This window comes from Ambystoma mexicanum, chromosome 4p (genome assembly GCF_040938575.1).
Source record: "Ambystoma mexicanum isolate Mex_15411 chromosome 4p, UKY_AmexF1_1, whole genome shotgun sequence".
Lineage (NCBI taxonomy): Eukaryota > Metazoa > Chordata > Amphibia > Caudata > Ambystomatidae > Ambystoma > Ambystoma mexicanum.
In genome coordinates this window covers 413,294,293-413,314,133 of record NC_090927.1, presented here as the reverse complement: position 1 = coordinate 413,314,133, position 19,841 = coordinate 413,294,293, and the positions used below count along the sequence as shown (strand labels likewise).

General features: G+C 48.9%; 1 protein-coding gene across 3 annotated transcripts in view; it reads right to left on the bottom strand.

Annotated features, from left to right (window-relative positions):
* The window catches only part of NBAS (NBAS subunit of NRZ tethering complex), a 3,456,930-nt gene that overhangs the window by 1,114,126 nt on the left and 2,322,963 nt on the right, over positions 1-19,841 (bottom strand). For all 3 annotated transcript variants that reach the window (XM_069605942.1, XM_069605943.1, XM_069605944.1), the window contains one exon: positions 17,168-17,502. In XM_069605942.1, the coding sequence (XP_069462043.1) occupies positions 17,168-17,502 (335 nt within the window). The remainder of the gene's footprint in view (positions 1-17,167; positions 17,503-19,841) is intronic.

Genomic DNA, 19,841 nt, shown 5'->3' with positions numbered 1-19,841 from the left:
GCCTTGCAGTTTGCTAACCCTCCTGGCAGATGTGATCGCAACCAAAAAGGCTCTTTTAAGGGATAACAGCCGCAAAGAATATGAATGCACAGGCTCAAACGGAGCCGCCATCAAATAGGTCAAAACCAGATTAAGATCCCAATCTGGGACAACAAATGCGCTTGGCGGAAACTTGTTGAGAAGGCCTTTCAGTAACTGGGCCATGACCGAAATAGTGAAAAAGGAACCTTGATATGGGGAACTCTTAAACACAGACAGGGCCGCCAAATACCATTTGACTGTGTCACCCTGAAGGCCTGAAGAGGCCAATGATAGAAGGAACTCCATCGCAGTGGTGGTGGGGAAAGAGATAGGCTCAGTCTCAAGTTTCCTGCACCACACCTCAAATCTTCTCCACCTGCATGCCTACAGAGATCTAGTAGAAGGTCTGTGTGCAGCCAGCAATACCTCAAGTACCTCCTCTGAGAGGTCCCAGTCATCATACCTCATCCTCTCAAGAGCCACACATGTAGGTTGAAGGAATCCGGGTTTGGGTGGCGCACTCAGCCCTCCGACTGGGTTAGGAGATCCAGATGCCGAGGCAACTGGTGAGGAGGACAGATGGTCAGATTCAGGACATCAAAGTACCACGCCCTCCTCACCCCATCAGGGGCGGTCCAGATCATGGTCGTTTGAAATCTCTTCAACCTCCTGAGAACCCAAGGAATGATGGAAATCGGGGGTAGGCGTTGTAGAGAGGGAAGATCCAATCCACCAGAAACGCGTCTCCCAGTGTGCGGTTCACTGCGAATTCCCTCGAGCACACTTCCCACTCTTGTTGGACCGAGCTCTGCCTGCTCAGAGCATCCGCCAAGGTGTTCTCTGTGCCCGCCAGATGAACTGCTGAGACCGAGATTTGGTTCTATTGCAACCAGAACCACAGAATTGGCTCTGCAGAGAGTGGGCGGAAGTGCACACCGATAGCAAAAGAAATGTCTGCTATAAAACTATACCAGACCTGGTGACACCAATTGGGTGTAGCAAGTACTACCATGTGTAAATGCTACAAAACTAATATTGTTCATATTTAAGTAATCAAGCAAAAAAATTATAGAAAACAGAAGCAAATAAACAAGCAAATCTTTTTAATCTTCTCTTTATGTATCAGAGGTACAGAGGCCAACTTCTCTGATGCTTTTCGGACTGATGTCCATCATCAGGACGTTGTCTGTTGTCTCTGTTTGAATTCTAAGAGAAAATCTGAATTGTTGATGTTGGTTCTATGGAAGTCACTGCGAGGGAACCTCTATATTCCCATGTTGATGTAACTATGGGTCGATTCGATGCTGTGGGTCAGGGTGGCCAGTCAGTAAAATGGAGAGTTCACTCTCCCGGTAAGACACACAGGCGCCAGCAGCATAATGCATGTTTAGTCAGCGTGATAGTGATAAAAAGGAAACCCTAGGAGATTTGACACATGTACAAGGCGTTCAGAATTGCATGGCTTCACAAAAGCATGCCCTTGGATTTCCGATTCCTGTCATCGTTCCCTTGTAAATGCTCTCTGCATCTGAATTAATCCTTGTGGGACTCGTTTCATTCTGGCACCGCACTGCCAACCATAACGCTTTACGTGCCCTTCGATTTCTGACTCCTGTCGTTGTTCCCTTGTAAATGCTGTCTTCATCTGAATTAACCCTTGTGGGACTCGTTTCGTTCCAACACTGCACTGCCAACCAGACTGATCTTTGTGGAGACAGGTAGTCACAAGAACTGTAGGGACAGGAGCTGGCTCCCGTCACTTTGTCACGTTAGTTATGTCTCATGCGGAACTCTGCAATGTGCACACATATTTCTGCAGCTGATGCATTAACCTGCTGAGTCCACAACTCAGTGCACACCACCCTGCTTGTTGAGGTAGGGCATGGCCACCGTGTTTCCCTCTGAGAGACGAGGTAAAGGCCCTCAGGGCTAAACTGGTGTCCCGCAACTCCAGCCTGTTGATATGCCACTTGGCTTCTGATGGAGAACAGAGGCCGCTCACCTGCAAGTCCTCGCATCTGTGACCACTCTGGCCTGGGAGGCTAGAAGGGTTTCCCTGCCAATAGATTGCTGCACGTGTTCCACCAGCCGAGTTCACGGATTAATTGGCTGGATAATGAAAGGCGATCAGTGAGAGCTCCCAAACACTGAGACCACAGGTCCCTCAAGACCCACTGGAGGGATCTCATACGTAGCCTGGCTTCTGGCCATAGAATACAGAAAGCCATGAGACCCAAGAGGCGGAGAATGGAAGCCGCTGGAAGAGTGGCATGGTTCTGAAACAGATGCACCAACTGGGCTATGTTACTCTCTCCTTGGGAGGAAAATCCTTCTCTACCTGTGTGTCTAGGACTGCTCTGATGAACTGGAGCCGTTGAACTGGTGTCAAATGGGACTTCTTCAAGTTGAGGGAGAAGCCCAGCCTCTGCAGTAGTAGGCAGGTGTCCTCCGGATGAGACAAGACCTTCCCTGCTGACTTCCTTCGGGTCAGCCTGTCGTCCAAATACAGAAACACATGGACTCGATCTCGTGAGGTGAGCCACAAATACCGCCATGAGCTTGGCGAAGATCCATGGCGCGGAGGTCAACCCAAAGGGGAGCACTTGGAACTGATTGTGCTTGTCGCCTATGAGGAACCTTAAGAACTTCATGTGCTTTTGATGTAACGGCACCTGCAAGTCTATTGACACCAGCCAGTCCTGTAGTTCGAGAGCATGGAGAATCTCTCTCAACGTCACCATCCTGAATTTATTTTTCCTCAGGAACTTGTTCAAGGCCCTGAGGTCCAGGATGGGACACAGACCTCCTCCCTTCTTGGACCCCGGGAAATACCGGGAATACCAACCTGACCCTCTCTGATTGGGAGGTACCTTTTCCATGGCATCCTTCGACACCAAGGCTCTCGGTTCTTCCCGGAGCTCCTGTCTCGGTTGTATTGGGGGAGGTGGAGGTCTGTCTGGAGGCCACTTTAGGAAAGGCGGAACACAAACCCACTGAATCAATGGCATCAGAATTTCCTGCCTTGAGACCAATGCCCTGCCAACCGTCCACCAACCTGTACATTGTGGGAGGGGAAATCAATGCGGTTTAGAGGCCACGGTTGACATAGCTGCTGCTGCTGCTTGTTGGCCTCTAGAGGCCCCTCTACCCCTTAGGGATGCGGGAAGCGCCTTTGCCCTTGCCTCGCTTGCGGAAGCTCCGCCTTCCTGTTATAGGGTACATAACGTCTATAGCCTCTGCCCCTGGAGGCAGAGCTAAAGGCAGGTTTGGCCGGCTGATCTGCTAGGCTCAATGATTTAGCAGCCAACTTTGATTCCTTGAATTTCTCTAAGGATTCGTCTGTTTTCTGCCCGAAAAGCATGTCACCTTCAAAGGGCATGTCTAGCAACCTATTTTGAACATTTGGAGAAAAGCCAGAGGTTTTTAGATAGGCTTGGCGTCTCATTACAACTGCTGAACCCATTGCTCTGCCAACGCAGTCTGCTACGTCCAGGCCTGTTTGTAATGACTGCTTGGCTACCTCCTTCCCATCCTCCACCAGCTGTAAAAATGTGTCCTGCATGGCACCCTCAGGTACGTACTCAGCAGCATGTTCTACAGCCTTCCATAAACCAAAGGAGTACTTGGTGAACCCACATGCTATGTTAGTGGCTTTGAGCGCCATGCTACAAGAGGTGAACCCCTTTCTGGCCAATGCGTCAGATTTCTTCTCTCTATCCGTAGGCAGATTAGAGGTGGAAACCGCAGGTCTGGTGGAAAAGGTGGCAACCTGTATAACCAACCCTACCGGGGAAGGGTGTGTGGTGAGGAAAGAAGGGTCTCTGCTTGCCGGCCTATACTTCCCTGTAAGAGTGGCTGGCTTGGGGTCAGGAGCACAGAGCGCTGCTTCTGCCACTAAAGCTAAGAGGTTGGGGGGCTGGGGCCGCACCTACAGTAGCTTGTCTCTGAAACATTTCTAACATTGACATTTTAGAACTTTCTCACTCTTCCCGAGTGGTCGGCCCCGCCAAGGGCTTACCTCGTTCTGACGACGAGCTGGACTTGCGTCGATGGCGGTGGTGCTGCTGTGGCGGTGGTGCTGCTGCTGCTTCTTCTGCAAGGAAGACAGGGAATGGCTCCTGGAATGGGACAATTTCTTAGTTTTCTTGCAATATCATTCCAACCCCTTGTTGGGAGTGGGCTCCTCAGTCTCGCCTCCGTAAACTGAACGAGCGACCGCACTGGAGACTTGGCGCATGGTCGGCCCAAGGCCAGTTTCCTAGCTCTCTCACGTAGGGATTTCGGCTGCAGCTTTGCGTACGACGCGCAGGCCTCTGTGTCTTGACTAACACCTAGAGACCATAGAGATAAGTCGTGGGGGTCAGTCAACAACCCTGTGAGACATTACGTCGAGGATTTAGAAGAAAAACGTACAAATAGTACAAAACAAACGTCAAGTAAACTCGAGTAATGTTCCCGATGCAGCATGCAAGCACACGGAAAAAAGCAACTGAAGCATGCCATATCTATGACGTGACTTCCAGAGCCGGCGATCAAGAGCCAGACAAGACGGATCGACGATCGACAGTCGAGTCCAAGTCAACTACACCCCCTTTCGAAAAGTTTCCGAATAGCAGAGCTGGATGATGGTTATCATGATGAGGAATCTGCAGGAGAAAAGCAATCCATTAAAGTCCATGCTTAGTTCGGGAGGTGCTCTGCAGTGACGTGAACCTTGTGTTGGAGAACCCACCTCCAGAGCTCCTGATCCACTGCAGAGAGCATTGCCGACCTTGTACCTCCGTGTTTGTTGGTGTAGTGCATGGAGGTCGTATTGTCTGTCTGGATCGTGACCACATGTCCTGATAGGACTGGCAGAAAGGATTTCAGCACCCACCGGATGGCTCTGAGCTCTAGTACATGGATGAGCTTTTTTTTTTATCTGACCACATGCCCTTTGTCTGTAGCCCTGCTAGGTGTGCTCTTCACAAGCACAGGGAAGTGTCTGTCCTGAGAATCAATGTGGAGACTGCCACCTGAAAAGACATGCCTTACCTGAGATGGTGTTCCTCGTTCCACCATTGTAGAGCCATGTGAAACTGGGGTGAGAGGCAAATGCCATCCTCCCATGAGCCCGTTATCTGGTCCCATTGCTGCTTCAGTGCCTCCTGGATGAGTATAATTCTCCATCTGCAGTTGAGGATGAGGAATATACAGGAGGACATCATGCCCAGGAGGGATTTGAATCGACATACCATGGAGGAAATTCTCCCTGAGAAACCAGCTGACTGGCTGCAACATTGCCGCTATTCACTCCTTGGTAGGCCGCACCCTGGGAATGCAAGTGTCTAGTTCTGCTCCTTTTTAGAGTCGTCTCCGTTAGCTTGACGGCCCAGGCTGCCTGTTTCATAGTCTGTCTTTTCAGCCAGTCATCGGGGTACGGAAATCCCTCTATTCCGGTCTGCCTGAGATGTGTCACCACTGAAGCGAGACATTTTATAAAAACCCTTGGGGCTGACTTTTATCCGAATTGGAGCAGGCAGAACTGGAAGTGCAGGTCTACCACTCGAACCTGAGTGGGCGCCTGTGAACTGGGTGTATGAGGATATGGAAGTACGCATCTTCCAGATCGAGCTTAGCCAGGAAGTCTTCTTTCTTCAGCCAAGGGAAAGACCTGTTGGAGTGAGGCCATTTTGAATTGTATTCCTCTCACAAACTTGCTCAAAGCCCTTAGGTCTAATATTGGGCACCACTGTCCGTTTCTCTTCTTGACCAGGAAGAAACGAGAATAAAATCCTTTCCCCCATTGGCTTATCGGTACCATGTCTATGAACGCTTTCTAAAGATGTTTGTCTATGTTCAGCTTGAGTTGTGACAATCGATGCACCCTTGTTAATTGTGGAGGTGATGTTGGCTGATAGTCCATGAACTCAACAGTGTGGCCATTCTGCAAGACCTGAAACGCCCATCTGTCTGACGTAACGTTCAGCCAGTGGTGGAGATGCTCACTGATCCTTCCCCCCACAGGGGAACACATTACCTGTAGGGCCCAAGAGTTCCGAGTGGTGAGTTGCCTCTCATGGATGAAAAGGGCCAGCCATCTGCTCACCGCTGCCAGATGGATAAAATCCAGTTCACAGTGGCTTTGTACCTGGGGCAGCTGTGGGGGCAACTGTGGGGACAGCTGAGGTGGCAAAACCCCTCCTCTGCATTCTACAAACTCTACCCTGGCAGGTAGAGCAACACTACTGTTGCTTGTCCCAGGGTGTCTGGCTTCTGCCAGAGTGATCAAAAGAGGGGTAGTTGTGAAAGGCTAGATCTCCGCCTTTGTCAGCCTTTGCTCCAATAATATGTTCACCATCAAAGAGAATGTGCTGTAGCATAGACTGGGCATCAGGGGCGAATTCAAATGTCCTCACCTCATCCAGAGGTGTCTCCTTAGGACTGGATCTGTGCCCATGCCATGAACCACAGAATCTGCTGTGCCAAGGCCTGACTGCAATATCTGGCGGGAAGCATCATAGCAGCCACAAGGGTGTTGAAACGGTCCTTCATTTCACCGTTCAGAATGTTCACATTTCAGGCAGTTCTGAGACGACACTCCACAGACAAAAAGTATACTTGGGCAGAGCCCCAGTAGCTTTAACAGACCGCTTGGCCAGACAACTTAACACAAAGACCTTGCAACCCATGGTGTCCAGCTTCTTGCTTTCCCTGTCGGGGGCAAATAAGGGAAGGACGTGGACTTCAAGCCCATTGTAATTGCCTGCAATATAAAGCTCTCTGGTGACTGATGTGTGGTGATGAAAACCTGATCTGAGGCAATCAGACAATGCTTTTTTGCAAGGTCCCAAGCCACTGCAGTTGTGGAGATCGATTTCTCCCAGGCAGCAACCATCAGGTTGAAAGATAACAGGTCCTCCCTTGGAGGACCATGCCCTAAGGTACCCGTCATGTAGTACTGGATCTTAGGACTAGTCAGGGCAGACAATCCTAGCATCTCTACCATCTTAATTATCTTTTTGAAGTAAGTGTGAGGCCTACCCGGTCCTGGCATGGGAAGGGCATCTAGCTCCAGGAAGTTGCCCAAGCTGCTGGAACATTAAAGGTCTAAGGGCAGGTTCACCAGGCCCTTCTCTTAAGCGAAGAACTCCTCACGCAAATGCTCCGAGAACACAAGCCAGAAACCAAAGGACAAAGCATTCCCTTCCTTATCAAAGATTTCAGACATCTTTCACATACAGCGTCCTTTCGATAGAGGAACGTACTCAAAGGAACCCCAGTGCCGATGGTACTGAGGTAAGAGCAGACGGTGCTGGGGCATCAACTCCTGAAGGTTAAGCATTGCTTGGTATCATGACGGAGTAGAGAGCACCAGTGGAGCAGGAACCAAGCCAGCAGGGGTGTGGTTGCAGTCCACAGAGGGAACCTCTCCTGGCTTCACAAAGTGCAGTTGGGCCTGACCGCACCACCAGTGCAGAAGCCCCTGGTGCCAGGGACGTGGCAAAGATGTGTGAAATCTACTACCTGAAACGTTCCCATTCCTCAAGAGTAGGGGATCTACTGGTAATTGAAATCTGTGTAGGTGGTGAGTCCTCAGAGATATCCATGGAGCGAGAGTGAGGACTACGCTTTGTGATGGATACAATGGAGTCATCACTGATTTCCCGGCAGTGACCTCCTCCCATTTGACTAGGGGACAGCAACTGCTACCTGATCCTGACCATGGTGGTGGTTATATGAGGGAGGATAACAGCACGGTGCAAAAAGCAGCAGGCCCGGCAATGAGAGGAGAAGCCCCGGAGGCCGTTTAATATCAACGTGCCTGAATGCTGTTTACCGCATCGTGAGCCGTATGAGGGGTTGGGCAATCGTTGGTGCCGGAGACAGGAGGTGCAGTTGTGACATGTTGGAGCAGGCGTTGGGATAGTGGCTCCGAATTGAGGAGCCGCGTGAACAGTGGCTGGATGCATTGCGCCACCATTGAAAACTCCAAGAACAATAAGCTCTGCGAACAAGCATGTTTGCAAGTTAACCCTCACCAAGACTCTCACGGGGAGCAAAGAAAGGCTCACTTGCAGGGTCGTCAGAGAGGACGCTGCAGCTGAAGCACAGGCCAGATGCTGAGGGCAAAGAAATAAACATACAAGAAGACACGAAGCAGCGTACGAACAGCCAGCAGATTGAGGGACAATCAATTAATAGCCCAGATTGTAACGACAAGGAAGCGAGGAGCGCCGTGCCATAGCAAGCCGAGTGGGGATTGACCACAGGAGGCCAGTGGGACACAAGGCAGGCTGTTGGCGTTGGAGGTGCTGCTGTGCTACAAGTAGGACCAGGATCGGCCGGTGTGATATGTACTGCTAACGGTGCCTCGAACGCTGTGCATCTGATGGACAAAAGAATTGTGTGCTATGCTTGATTGCTGTGCCACTCCGGTGTGGAAAAGTGGAGCGGTCCACGGCTTGGGCACCTGGTATTTGACTGCCGCCTATGTTCCAGGTAAGAAGGACGAGGCCCGAGTACTGGGTGTCTATAATCAGAGCGTGAACATAAGCGTGACCCTAGAATAGCACCCAATCTCCCCGTTGAGACGAACACCTGCGTCGGTGGTGAGTGTAAGGACACAGACATTAATGCAGTGGGTGCGAACTGTAACAAATATTTCCCCGGCCGCTATGAGTGGGCGGACCAGAGGGAGAACTGGCCCTGGTTAGCCAAGAAAAGGCAGACCGCAGTGGAAGCAGGCCCGGAGAGAGCAGTGCATGATTGGGCAGACCGCAAAGGAAGCTGTGCCTCTAGTCACAAAGGCTATATAAAGGCATAAACCATTCTTGCTGCGGATGTATTGCTAAAAAATGGGCCTATTTACAGTGCCTCTTGTAAGAAAAGACAGAGGCCGGGGGTCCTCATACAAGATGCCTATGTTGAACTGCATGACCTGACGGATTGGGGGGCCGGTGTTGAGTACTGGAATTGAGAGCAAGGCTGACAGCACCCACCTGACTTTATCACTAGAAATTGACCCAAGTCTGCTAAAAGGGATCTAAGGAAGTATTGTTCTTTGGGTCGTGTTGCAAGACGGTTCACCTTTGCCCGGATTGGCTTCTCCTTTCAAAGAGCCGTTCAGCTGGGTACAGCAAGTGAACGCAGCCCATATATAACTGTGCAATGTCATGGCACATGCCAGGGTCAGACTATTGAGGACCACGTGATGGATCCTGACACTGCACTGGTGTCGCAGTGTACAATAATTTAGCAGGCAAAAACGGAAGACAGACAGACTCCCCTACCCAGGATGCATAAAGGTGTGGGATACAACGAAACTGACGACCCATCCAGGTGACAATACGAGTCAAATGCTAGGGGTCAATAGCTGTGGACCCCTAGCGTACCTTGGGGCCTGCCGAGTTGGAGGAAGTTGTAATGCGTACTGGCACCATGGATCCAACGATACAAGGTCATACAGTCCATAGCAAGGTGCAGACATTGCTAGACAACTTTGAAGTGGAGCAGATGGCCCAAAACTGACCAAGACTAATATTTGGACATTGCCAATACTGTTTGAGATGCCGCAAGTGGTACCTAAAGGATACACCAAAGTACTCCAGGGAGCAAGCGGTGGGAGAGAGGCAAAACCCCCCTGTAACGACAGACCGGCAAGCTGTGAAATCACTGCGCCTGGATAGCACGATCACCAGCACAGGTTCGGAGGCACCAGACGGCCATAAACCATGGTGTCCAAAACCCAAAAGAGCAAAGGGAGACAGCTCACCTTGGCGGCATGCACCAAAATTGCGCTCCCAGCAGAGCGCTCTTCCCAAGCAACCTCAACACCTCAAAGAGAGCAGACGCTGGTGGAAGAAGATCAACAGATCCTGGCGGCCATAGCATTTCTGAAGGAGTCTCTTGAGGGCAAAATAGACACCATCAGCATAGATGTGAACTTGCTAGGACAAGATGTGAGGTCACTCTCTGAACGCATAGGGACGCTGGAAAAGTCAGTAGCCGAGAACACAAGTGGCCATAAAGAGACACTTCGGAAAAAGTCAGTGTACTGCAACAACAAGTGTGTAATCTAGAGGACAGAGCTGAGGAGGCAGAGGGCAGTGCTAGATGCAATAATGTAAGAATCATTGGGCTCCCGGAAGGAGAGGAAGAAGCAAACCCGACGGAGTACATAGAGACCCAACTACAGCAAGAAAGTGGTCCAGGCGCCATAACTTAAGGCTTCACGGTCAAAAGGGCCCATAGGTCGTTGATGAGGAAGCCACCGCCTGGAGCCCCTCCGAGACCAATAATAGCCCAGATTCAGAACTACCGAGACAGGGAAAAGATCCTCTAACACTTCAGCAAAGGAGGTACGATCCAACGAGCGTCTGCCACGATAACTGCGTATCTGGATTACATCCTGCAGGTACAGAAGCAACGGATGAACTATATATCGGTCAAGAGGAGACTACGAGCAGCAAATCTGAAGTACATGTTATTGTATCCAGCTAACCTGAAGGTTATTCACGAAGGCCGCCCCATCTTCTTTGATAATCCTGAAGATGCAAGCAAATGGGTGGACACGCAGAATTTGCCAACTGGAGCAGAGGCCAGTCCAAGTAGTCAGGAGTAATCACACACAGAAGACCATGACAAGTGCAAGGCTGCTGAGGTCCGTAATCATAAACCTTAGGAAAATAAAAGCTGCTAAAGTCAGGAGCCAACAACGGGGTGACTATTTAAGATCGCACTACATAGGAGTGTCCTACGCCTAAACTTGTATTGGTTTGCTCAGATACTAGCGGTTACATATCCGCCTACTGCGCCCTATGCACCAGGACATGATCCTGGGGTGGAGGCGAGAAGTGGGGAGGCCTGAGCACAAGGGATTGAGCTGGGTAATTGTTTGGGGTGGGGTGGGCAGGGGAGTTGGGATAGTTAGGGGAGTGTTAACCTATGTGTCCATACTGTATATGATGAATTTGAACATTGGACTAATGGTACATGTTAGAATTTTTAAGTGTGATGGGGAAATTAGAATAATATCCTGGAATGTCAGGGGCCTCAGCAGTTACAATAAAGGTAACAGAGTTATGACTTACCTAAGGCGCCAGAAAATGTACATCACATTCTTGCAAGAAATGCACCTCACAAAAGAAAAACAGATTGCTCTTGCAAAAAAATGGAGGGGCACGACGCTGGGCTTGTCATAGTCTGCTTATGCTAGGTGTGTAATAATATGGGTGGAACCGTCAGTGCCTTTGAGAGTGCTTGAGACTTTCCAGGATAAAGAGGAAAGGATGTTCGTATTGCAAGGTCAGATTGAGCACAGAGAATTCTGTGTTATCAATACATACGCACCAAACCAAGAGACAGCAGCTTATTTCTGCACGCTATATGGGGAGGGGACTTTAACTGCACACTCAACCCTACACTAGACAGATCGAATGACAAATGTATGCATCCTGCCCCCCGCCAAAGCCCTTGGCACATTGTTGCAAGCATTTAAACTCTCAGATATATGGCAGACTCTACACCCACACGCCCATAGATATTCACATTACACCGCTCCCCAAGCCCTGTACATGAGATTGGATTGTATTTTTACAGGAGAGGACACTCTGGATGAATTTGAAAGGACGGAATATAAAGCATGGGTACTGTCAGATCATGCCCCACTGCTGGTCACTTGGCGAGTCTGACCCCCGAGAGTACACATCCCGACATGGAGACTTAGGAGTGAGTCTCTGAGGGACAAAGCATTCCAAGAACAGTTAAGAGAAGGAGTGCACGATTACTTCAAGTATAATACAGGAAGTGTGGGGTCAGCGCGCACGTTATGGGAAGCCTTGAAGGCGGTGATCAGAGGGACTGCAATCGCCAAGGCGAACAGGGTCAAGGCCGCAATTGATGGTGACTTACATAAAGCAGAAATAAAATTAGAAACCACAAACAGACAGGGTCATCTATCCAACGAAAGCGCTCAAGAGGCTATTGCCCAGCGGCACGAGTACTTGAGACACTGGGATAGATTAGGTAAATTAAGCTATAGGATGTATGTGGAACTACAGCATGCTGAAGGCTGAAAAACCGGGACGCTTGCTAGTCTGGTTGTACAAAAGTGAAACAGAGCGAAACATGATCCGGGCAATTACAGCGAGTAATGGGATGACCTGTGAGACAACAGGATATCAAGAAATGTTTTCATGATTTTTATAAGAAGTTATACGAGGAGATGTCTGAAAACCATGAGTCAGAGATAGAAGAAGCTTTAGCGCTGATAGATCTTCCAAAGCTAGATGCAGGAGCGGTAGATAAGCTAGAAGCCCCCATAACCAAAGAGGGGTTAGAACACACTAGAAGAGGGTTTCAGTCAGGTAAAGCTCCAGGTGCGGACAGGCTACCAAGTAAGTTCTATAAAGAATTCCTGGCAGAGATTACTCCCCCAGTGTTGGCTATGTTGAATGAATCATTCAAAATAGGCACCTTACTGCTGGCATCGAGGGAGTAATTACAGCCCCATTACTGAAGCCTCACAAACCTGATACCGAATGCGGCTCCTACAGACCCCTCTCGCTACTTAATAAAGACGGGAAAATAGTGACGCCTCTGATGGCTAACAGGTTGAAACCGGTAATTCACAAGCTCATACACCCAGATCAGTCAGGTTATGTTCCAAATAGGAATATCACATGTAATCTAAGGCACCATGTCATCGATCATACCCAAGATAGCCCCTAGTTTATAGCAGTAACCTCGCTGGATGCAGTCAAGGCATTTGACTCGGTCAGGTGACCATGGCTACTAGCGGTGTTAAAAGGTTTCAGCATGGGCACTACATATATTAAATGGGTTAATCTATTGTACAGTATTCCAATAGCGAGAGTTAAGACAGGCACCACGATATCTGAACAATGGAGGTTGAACAAAGGAACAAGACAGGGCTGTCCCAGGTCCCCAATGTTATTTATACTGGCCTTAGAACCGTTAGCTGTATATTTACGGAGAGAATACCATGAGGCAGGCATCAGTATACGGGGCAGCACACATCTGGACTCCCTATACGCGAATTATATGCTTCTTTACCTCGACAACCAGAGATGAATCTACAATTCATATTAGATGTGTATGAGCGCTATGCAGACCTTTCTGGGATTATAATAAATGCACAGAAGTCATGTTTGTTCCCCCTCGCAGGGTACATAGGTAGAACACAGAGGGCGTTACCAGAGTTACCGATTAAATGGGAAACTGACACATTCAGTCACCTGCGGGTAGACATCTTCCACAACCCTAAAGTAGAACATGCACAGAACACGTTAAAGGGGGTAAATAAAACGGAGAATTCTAAGAAATTGTGGGCCAACCTGCCGCTATCATGAATGGTTAGGGCCGTTCTGCTGAAAATTGTGGTGCTTCCGAGGCTGCTGCATTACTTCACGAACATTCCATATAATATTCCCAAAGCCTTTTTTAAGGACACTGAATGCCACCTGCCGGAGCTTCCTATGGCACAACTCTACATGTAGAATGTCGCTAGAGAAATTACAGAGACCATACAAACAGGGCAGGATAAAAGTGCCAGATTTTGAGGGATATTTTGTGGTGTGCCAAGTACAGTTTGCCATGTACTGGCAGTCAGACGAACAGACCCAAGACTCTGAGTTACTAAAACCGGCATGCACCCCATTCTTTCTGAAGGAGATGGTGTGGACCACGATATCACAAGACTAAGACCTCCACTGTTGCTGAGGCTAGACATGATGATGTGGCAAAGGGCCTGCCGCTTTCTGGGCAAAGAAGCGCCCTACTCACCCCAGATCCCATTGGTGACACTGACCGGCTGCGCATCTAGGCCTATAGATCTAGCATTGATTCTGGATTCCTTGAATTTTTCTAAGGAATCGTCAGCCTCTTGTTCGAAAACGAAATCGTCCTCGAAGGGCATGTCCAACAATTTTGCATGGACATTAGGCGAAAAGACAGAGGTTTTTGGGTATGACTATCTACTTAAGCGTTACTGCTGATGGCATAGATCGACCCAGACAGTGGGCGATGCCAACTCCTTCCCATCCTCCACAAGCTATAGGAAGCCCTTATGCATTTCACCCTCAGGGACATACTGTGCAGCATTCTCTACTGCTGTCCACAGACCAAACAAATATTTTGCAAAGCCACTTGCCACATTGGTGGCTTTAAGGGCCATACTGCCCGAAGTAAATGCCTTTTCGGCAAGGACGACAACCTTCTTCGCTTCCCTGTTGGGCGGCAGAGCGGAAGTGGAAGAAGCTGGTCTGGAGGAGACAGTAGCAGCCTGCATGACGAGCTCTTCCAGGGAAGGGTGTGAGGAGAGGAATGAAGGGCTCCGCTAGCCGGCCTCTATTTTCCGGGTATAGTGGAACTAACCGGGGGAATTGTACAAGGATGCTTCCACAGAGTGGTCAGAGGTTCAGCAATTGCGGGCTTTCGAGGCAAATTGCGCTTAGTTACTGGACGTTCGTCCAAAATATCCGTGAGGGGCGTACCCCTGCACTGGCTTTTCTGATGAGCACAATCCTATGGTGTCAACGACCCGTTCTACTAGAGCCCCGAGCTTGGTGTAATGATGGGTGTAGGGCTGGCTTTGTTGGAAGTCTAGGTCTAGTGAAGTATCCAGACCACTAGTCTTATGGAGGCCCTTAGCAAGTTGCAACAACTGGTCATGGTCTTTGAAAAAATCAACACCACCGGTGCCCACATAGGCTGGGTCAACAGCCGCCCCCTGATCTCCCGTGTCATCAGCGCCGAAAATACATGGCATGGTGCTAAAAATGTTGGACCGGGACAAAGGTGTGCAAGATTTGTCAGCAACTGTTGGCGCTGAAGATTTGTCACTCGGCATCGATAAGGTTGCTGTCGACGTCGACCAGACCTGAGATGTAGAAGCCTCGACAGCTGTGGCAGCACGGGAGAGACCCGACATCGATACCCAAGGAACTTCCTTCGAATGTTTCATCGATGCCGATGGCGTCGGCAGCTGGGCATGTGAGGGGTCGGCAGTACTGAGCACTGCTGACACCTTTGAAGTCTGCTGTGAGGGGGGATTAACTACACCTTCTGCTGCATGCTTCTTAAACATTTCCAACATGGAGGTTTTAAATTCCTCCCACTCTTGGCGGGTAGAAGGGTCCGCTGAGGATGTCGATGACACCTCTTCTTTTTTCGGGATGAGGACAAGTAAGAATGGTTCCTCGAGTGAGACAGCTTCTTCTTCCGCCGATGTTCTTTTTTGGGGGTATGCCCCTCAGATTTGGCCTCCAATGACCGAACCATCAACCTTGGCGGAGATTTTGCTGGCGGAAGTTTAGACGCTCGATCGCATAGAGATTTCGGCTGAATCTTGGCACATGATGAGCACTCTTCCGTCCCTTGATCCGTGTTGAAGCACCAGAGACACAACTTGTGTGGGTAGGTGAGGGACATCTTAGTGCCAGTCGGTACACTGTTTGAAGCCCGAAAAAAAGAGGTTTTCTGACGAAAATGTTGAATGAGTCGAAGACTTGCTGTATTCCAAAGCAGCGTGTTATCGTGCAGGAAAAAAGGAACTGAGGTTTGGGTCGTAGTGACAGAGTTTATATAAGACTCCTGACATCATGTCTGGAACCGACGATCAAGTGCCAAGCAAGATGGATCAACGATCGACGGCCGAGTCGAGGTCTACTATGCCCTCAGTCGAATTTCTTCTGAAGCAGCAGAGCTGGAAGGAATTTCTCTCAGATGAGGAATCCGCAGGAGAAGAGCAATTAATTGAATAAAAGATATGATGTTATGTGTCGGTGAAGGGCGGGGGGTATGTTAAATATAATGTTATCTGTTATTGTACAGCGTTTCACATCTACATTTTTAAAAATTAGGTTAGCTTAAGCTAAAAGGTGTTCCAGAGTGCACTGATGGTGAGGAAAAAAAGAAAAGTGGTCCTGGGGTGCAGCAGCTTCATACATACTGGTCAAAATATCCTGACTGCTATGGGGCATACCAAGGCACATAACAAATGCACAGCTGTGTTGTGCCCCCTGGTGACGAAAACAAAGTTCCAAAGACAGTTGTCACCAGAGACAAAATAGTTTAGTTGAGGCATCGGTGGGAAGAAGGCATCTGTTAGAAAGACATGCCTCAGGGTCTCAGAGCTTATTCAGCCAGATGCCGGGCAGCTACATTTGCTCGGCAGAGTAGTGTCCCTGTATTGGATGTTTGTCAAGCAACTACGTTGTTCTACTTGCACTCGTTCGCCAGACATTATTGCCTGGATTACTTGCCAGGTCAGGATGCTTGCTTTGGCTGGGCAGCCCTCCATAATTTTCGATGGCAGTTTTTGGCTTTACCCGCTCCTCCCTCCGCCAGGTTTCTATACTATTATGGGAGTCTATTTAGATGAGCAATCTGTGGCGGGGAAGTATACATAAAAAGTACAATTTACTTACCTCTTGGTAATGTTTTATTCTGATGGATTAGTCCTTCCTATCACACATTCCTCATTGCCCTCAAACCAGCCCCTCTAGGCAGTTAGCTCATACACCTTTTGCTGTTTTGAGGCCTGTCAGCTGCTGAGGGCTCAGACAAATGGGGCATCTGAGGTCATGTGACGAAGCTGTCTCTATATATACTGCCCCTTATGTCACATCCAATATCATAGTTGCCCAACAGCACAAAAAGAACTCCTCCCCGCCTCCTGGTGGTTGAAAACATTTCTGAAGACAGATGCCTGTGGAAGAAAGAAATCCAATAGAAGGTGGCATATGCACAGTATGTTAATCTAAAGAGATTTGTAAGCCCCATAAATATATATGCACTTGCCCTGTGGCCAAACAATCCCACCTTTTGTAGGGTATTATAGATTAATAGAAATACATGCTCACTTAAGTCATTTGTGAAGAAAAAGTGCTATTGAGTGGTTTAGTAAAGATGTTCAAGATGTTTACATGTTACAATGATCAGCCATTTAAAATTTAAATTCCATACACAACTAAAAGCAGTGACAGTAAAGTTCAAGGCATGTGTATATATACCCACAATGATCACTTGCAATAGTAACAGTAGAAAGGAGATCTGTAACTACCAATTGTCTTATGTTTATCAGTCTGCATAATTGAAAATGATCATAGGCCACTATTTTGTTTCAATGTATTCATTGCATTACCTTGTTGACAGCCTTTGAGGAAAATGTAATCTCATCAATAAATGCAAGAATGTCCCCTGGAAGCAGCCGATCGAAGTACTTTGCACAGATATCATATGCATGGGACCAGTCTGTTCCTGACTGAGGTGTTTTTTTCAGCAACTGGGGATCTCCATCCCAGAAGAGTTTTTGTAGCCAGGTGGCATGCACAGAGCTGGAAGTAAGCATAGTCCCATCCTTCTCTGGTATTTTTGGTGCAAGCTTTGAAATAGAGAGCACGTTCTGACTTGTTAAGACAGGCTGAAGGGCCACAAGAGGGCTCACATTTTCATCTGTTAGTTTTTTGTAATCAAGACCTAATAAAGGAAAACAATCAATATGTTTATAGAGCAAGAATTTATAAAAAACGGACTTCACTTGGAGATAATATGCCTAAACTGATTTTATTCATATACACCTCATTACACCACTTCATTTTAAAAGCACAAAGAATAAACTAACATATTTACATCCACAGCAAACATCAAACACAAGATGAACAACAGTTTATATGGTTTGCGTAGAATTACATTTTTGGGGTTCTTGCTAACTAGTGTTAGGAAAGCATGATATGATATGATATGGCATTTATAACGTGCCTATACACAAGTGTTTCAAGGCACGACGAGGCAAGGGAGGGGAAACAGAGGGAAGACAAACAGCGATCCTACTAGACAAGGTGAAATTGAGATTGCACAAGTGCAGTGCAGGGGGCGAGAGAAAAAGTGCAAGGGGGGCAGTGCAGAACATGGGATGAACAGTGAATTAATGAGGATAATAAATAGGATAAGAAGTGCAGCCAGCTGGTGGCAAGTCCACGAGTAAGTGCAGGCATCAGGTGTCAAGTGCTAGTAGGGGCTGTAGGGATACAGAAACAGTCCCCAAGTGCAAGAGTTGCCAGGTTGGCAGTGCAGGTGAGCACATGGCAGCGGGGGGGCATAGGCCCGAGATCAGAGGGTAGCCAGGTAAACCAGTTCAGTTTCAGATTCGGCCAAGAGATCATCAAAAGAGAGGGGGAGAGAAAGCAGAAGCAAAGAGGAAGGTCTTGAGGTGCTTGCGGAACCGGGGATGGTTCTCAAGTTTCAGAGAGGCAGGGAGGCTGTTCCAGAGGGAGGCCCCAGCAGAGGAAAGAGATCTACCACCAACTCGCTGCTTGGAGAAGCGACTAACCCTGAAGGAGTTGGAGGCGGATGAGCAAAAAGCTCGAGAAGGAAGATATTTAGGGAGAGAGAGTTCAAGGTATAGTGGTCCCAGGCCCCAGAAGGCCTTGTGGACAATGCAGAGGGTTTTGAACTTAATCCTCGCTGCCACTGGGAGCCAGCGCAGAGATTTCAGTCTTGGAGAGATGCGGTTCCTGGGCTTGAGGCCAAGGACAAGGACAAGTCTCACAGTCCTGTTTTGGATGAGTTGCAAAGAGCAGAGAGTAGAGGCAGGCAGATTTAGAAAGAGGCTGGTGCAGTAGTCCAGCCTAGAGAGAACCAGAGTTCTGGAGACAGTGAGCTTCTGGGGAAGGAGAGGAAAGGAAGAATACCTCTAAGGAGGTGCATCTGGTAGTGTGACTTCTTAGAGACATCAGAGATGTGAGGAGAGAAGGAAAGTGTGGAGTCGAAGATGACCCTGAGGTTTTTGGCCTCACAGGTGGGAGCAGGAAGAGGGCCAAGAGCGGCCAGCCAGAGAGAGACAGGGAAGGAGGGAGCAGGAGTGCTGATAAGGAGAATCTCGGTCTTGCTGGCGTTGAGGCAGAGATCATTGGCGGCACACCACTCCTGGATAGCGGACAGTCAGTGATGAGAGAAGGAGAAGAGGTGGATGAGGGGAGCCCGAAAATGACCTGAATGTCATCCGCATAGCATTGAAAGGTGGGGCACAGAGTGGCTATGCGGCGGGCAAGACGCGCCAGGTATTGGTTGAACAGCCAGGGAGAGGTTAGACCACTGGGGAACACCACAGGTAGAGAGAGAGATGGAGGAGAGGAAGGACCCGAGTTGGACCTGGGAGGGTCGATCTGAGAGGAAGGAGGTCAGCCAGGCCAGGGCCTGATCGGTGATATCTAGGTTATCACAGAGACGCTTGAGCAGGATGGTATGGTTGACCGTGTCGAAGGCAGAAGAAAGATCAAGTAAGATGAGGACACTGTGTGTGTTGGAATCAAGATTGGAGAGCAAGTCTTCACGGATGTTCAGAAGAACAGTTTCCATGCTTCTGGCAGCTTTGAGGCCAGACTCATGATCATGGGGACAGCCAACAGATTCCGAGTGAAGATTAAGCTAGAAGATGGCCAGCTTTTCCAGGAGTTTGCCCAGGAAAGGAGTGATGTAGATGGGACGATAGTTAGCTGGGTAGGAGGGGTTGGCAGAGGGTTTCTTAAGAAGTGGGTGCACAAGGGAGTGCTTCAGGGGGAGGGGAAGACTGCAGTGGCGAAGGAATGGTGGCAGAAATCAGTCAGAGCAGGAGCCAGGGTATCCATGTGGTTCTTGGTGGTTTTGGAGGTACAGGGTTGAACCTGTTTTGATGAGACTTTCATAGATCGGACTTGTCTAGAAACCTCTTCATGGGAGAACAAGGGAAAGGCAGAGAAAGATGGAGGAGAGGTGGCCGAAGAAGGGCCAGAGGAAGAACAGTGAGTAGACAGAGGAGGAGAGGAAGAGAGAGAGGA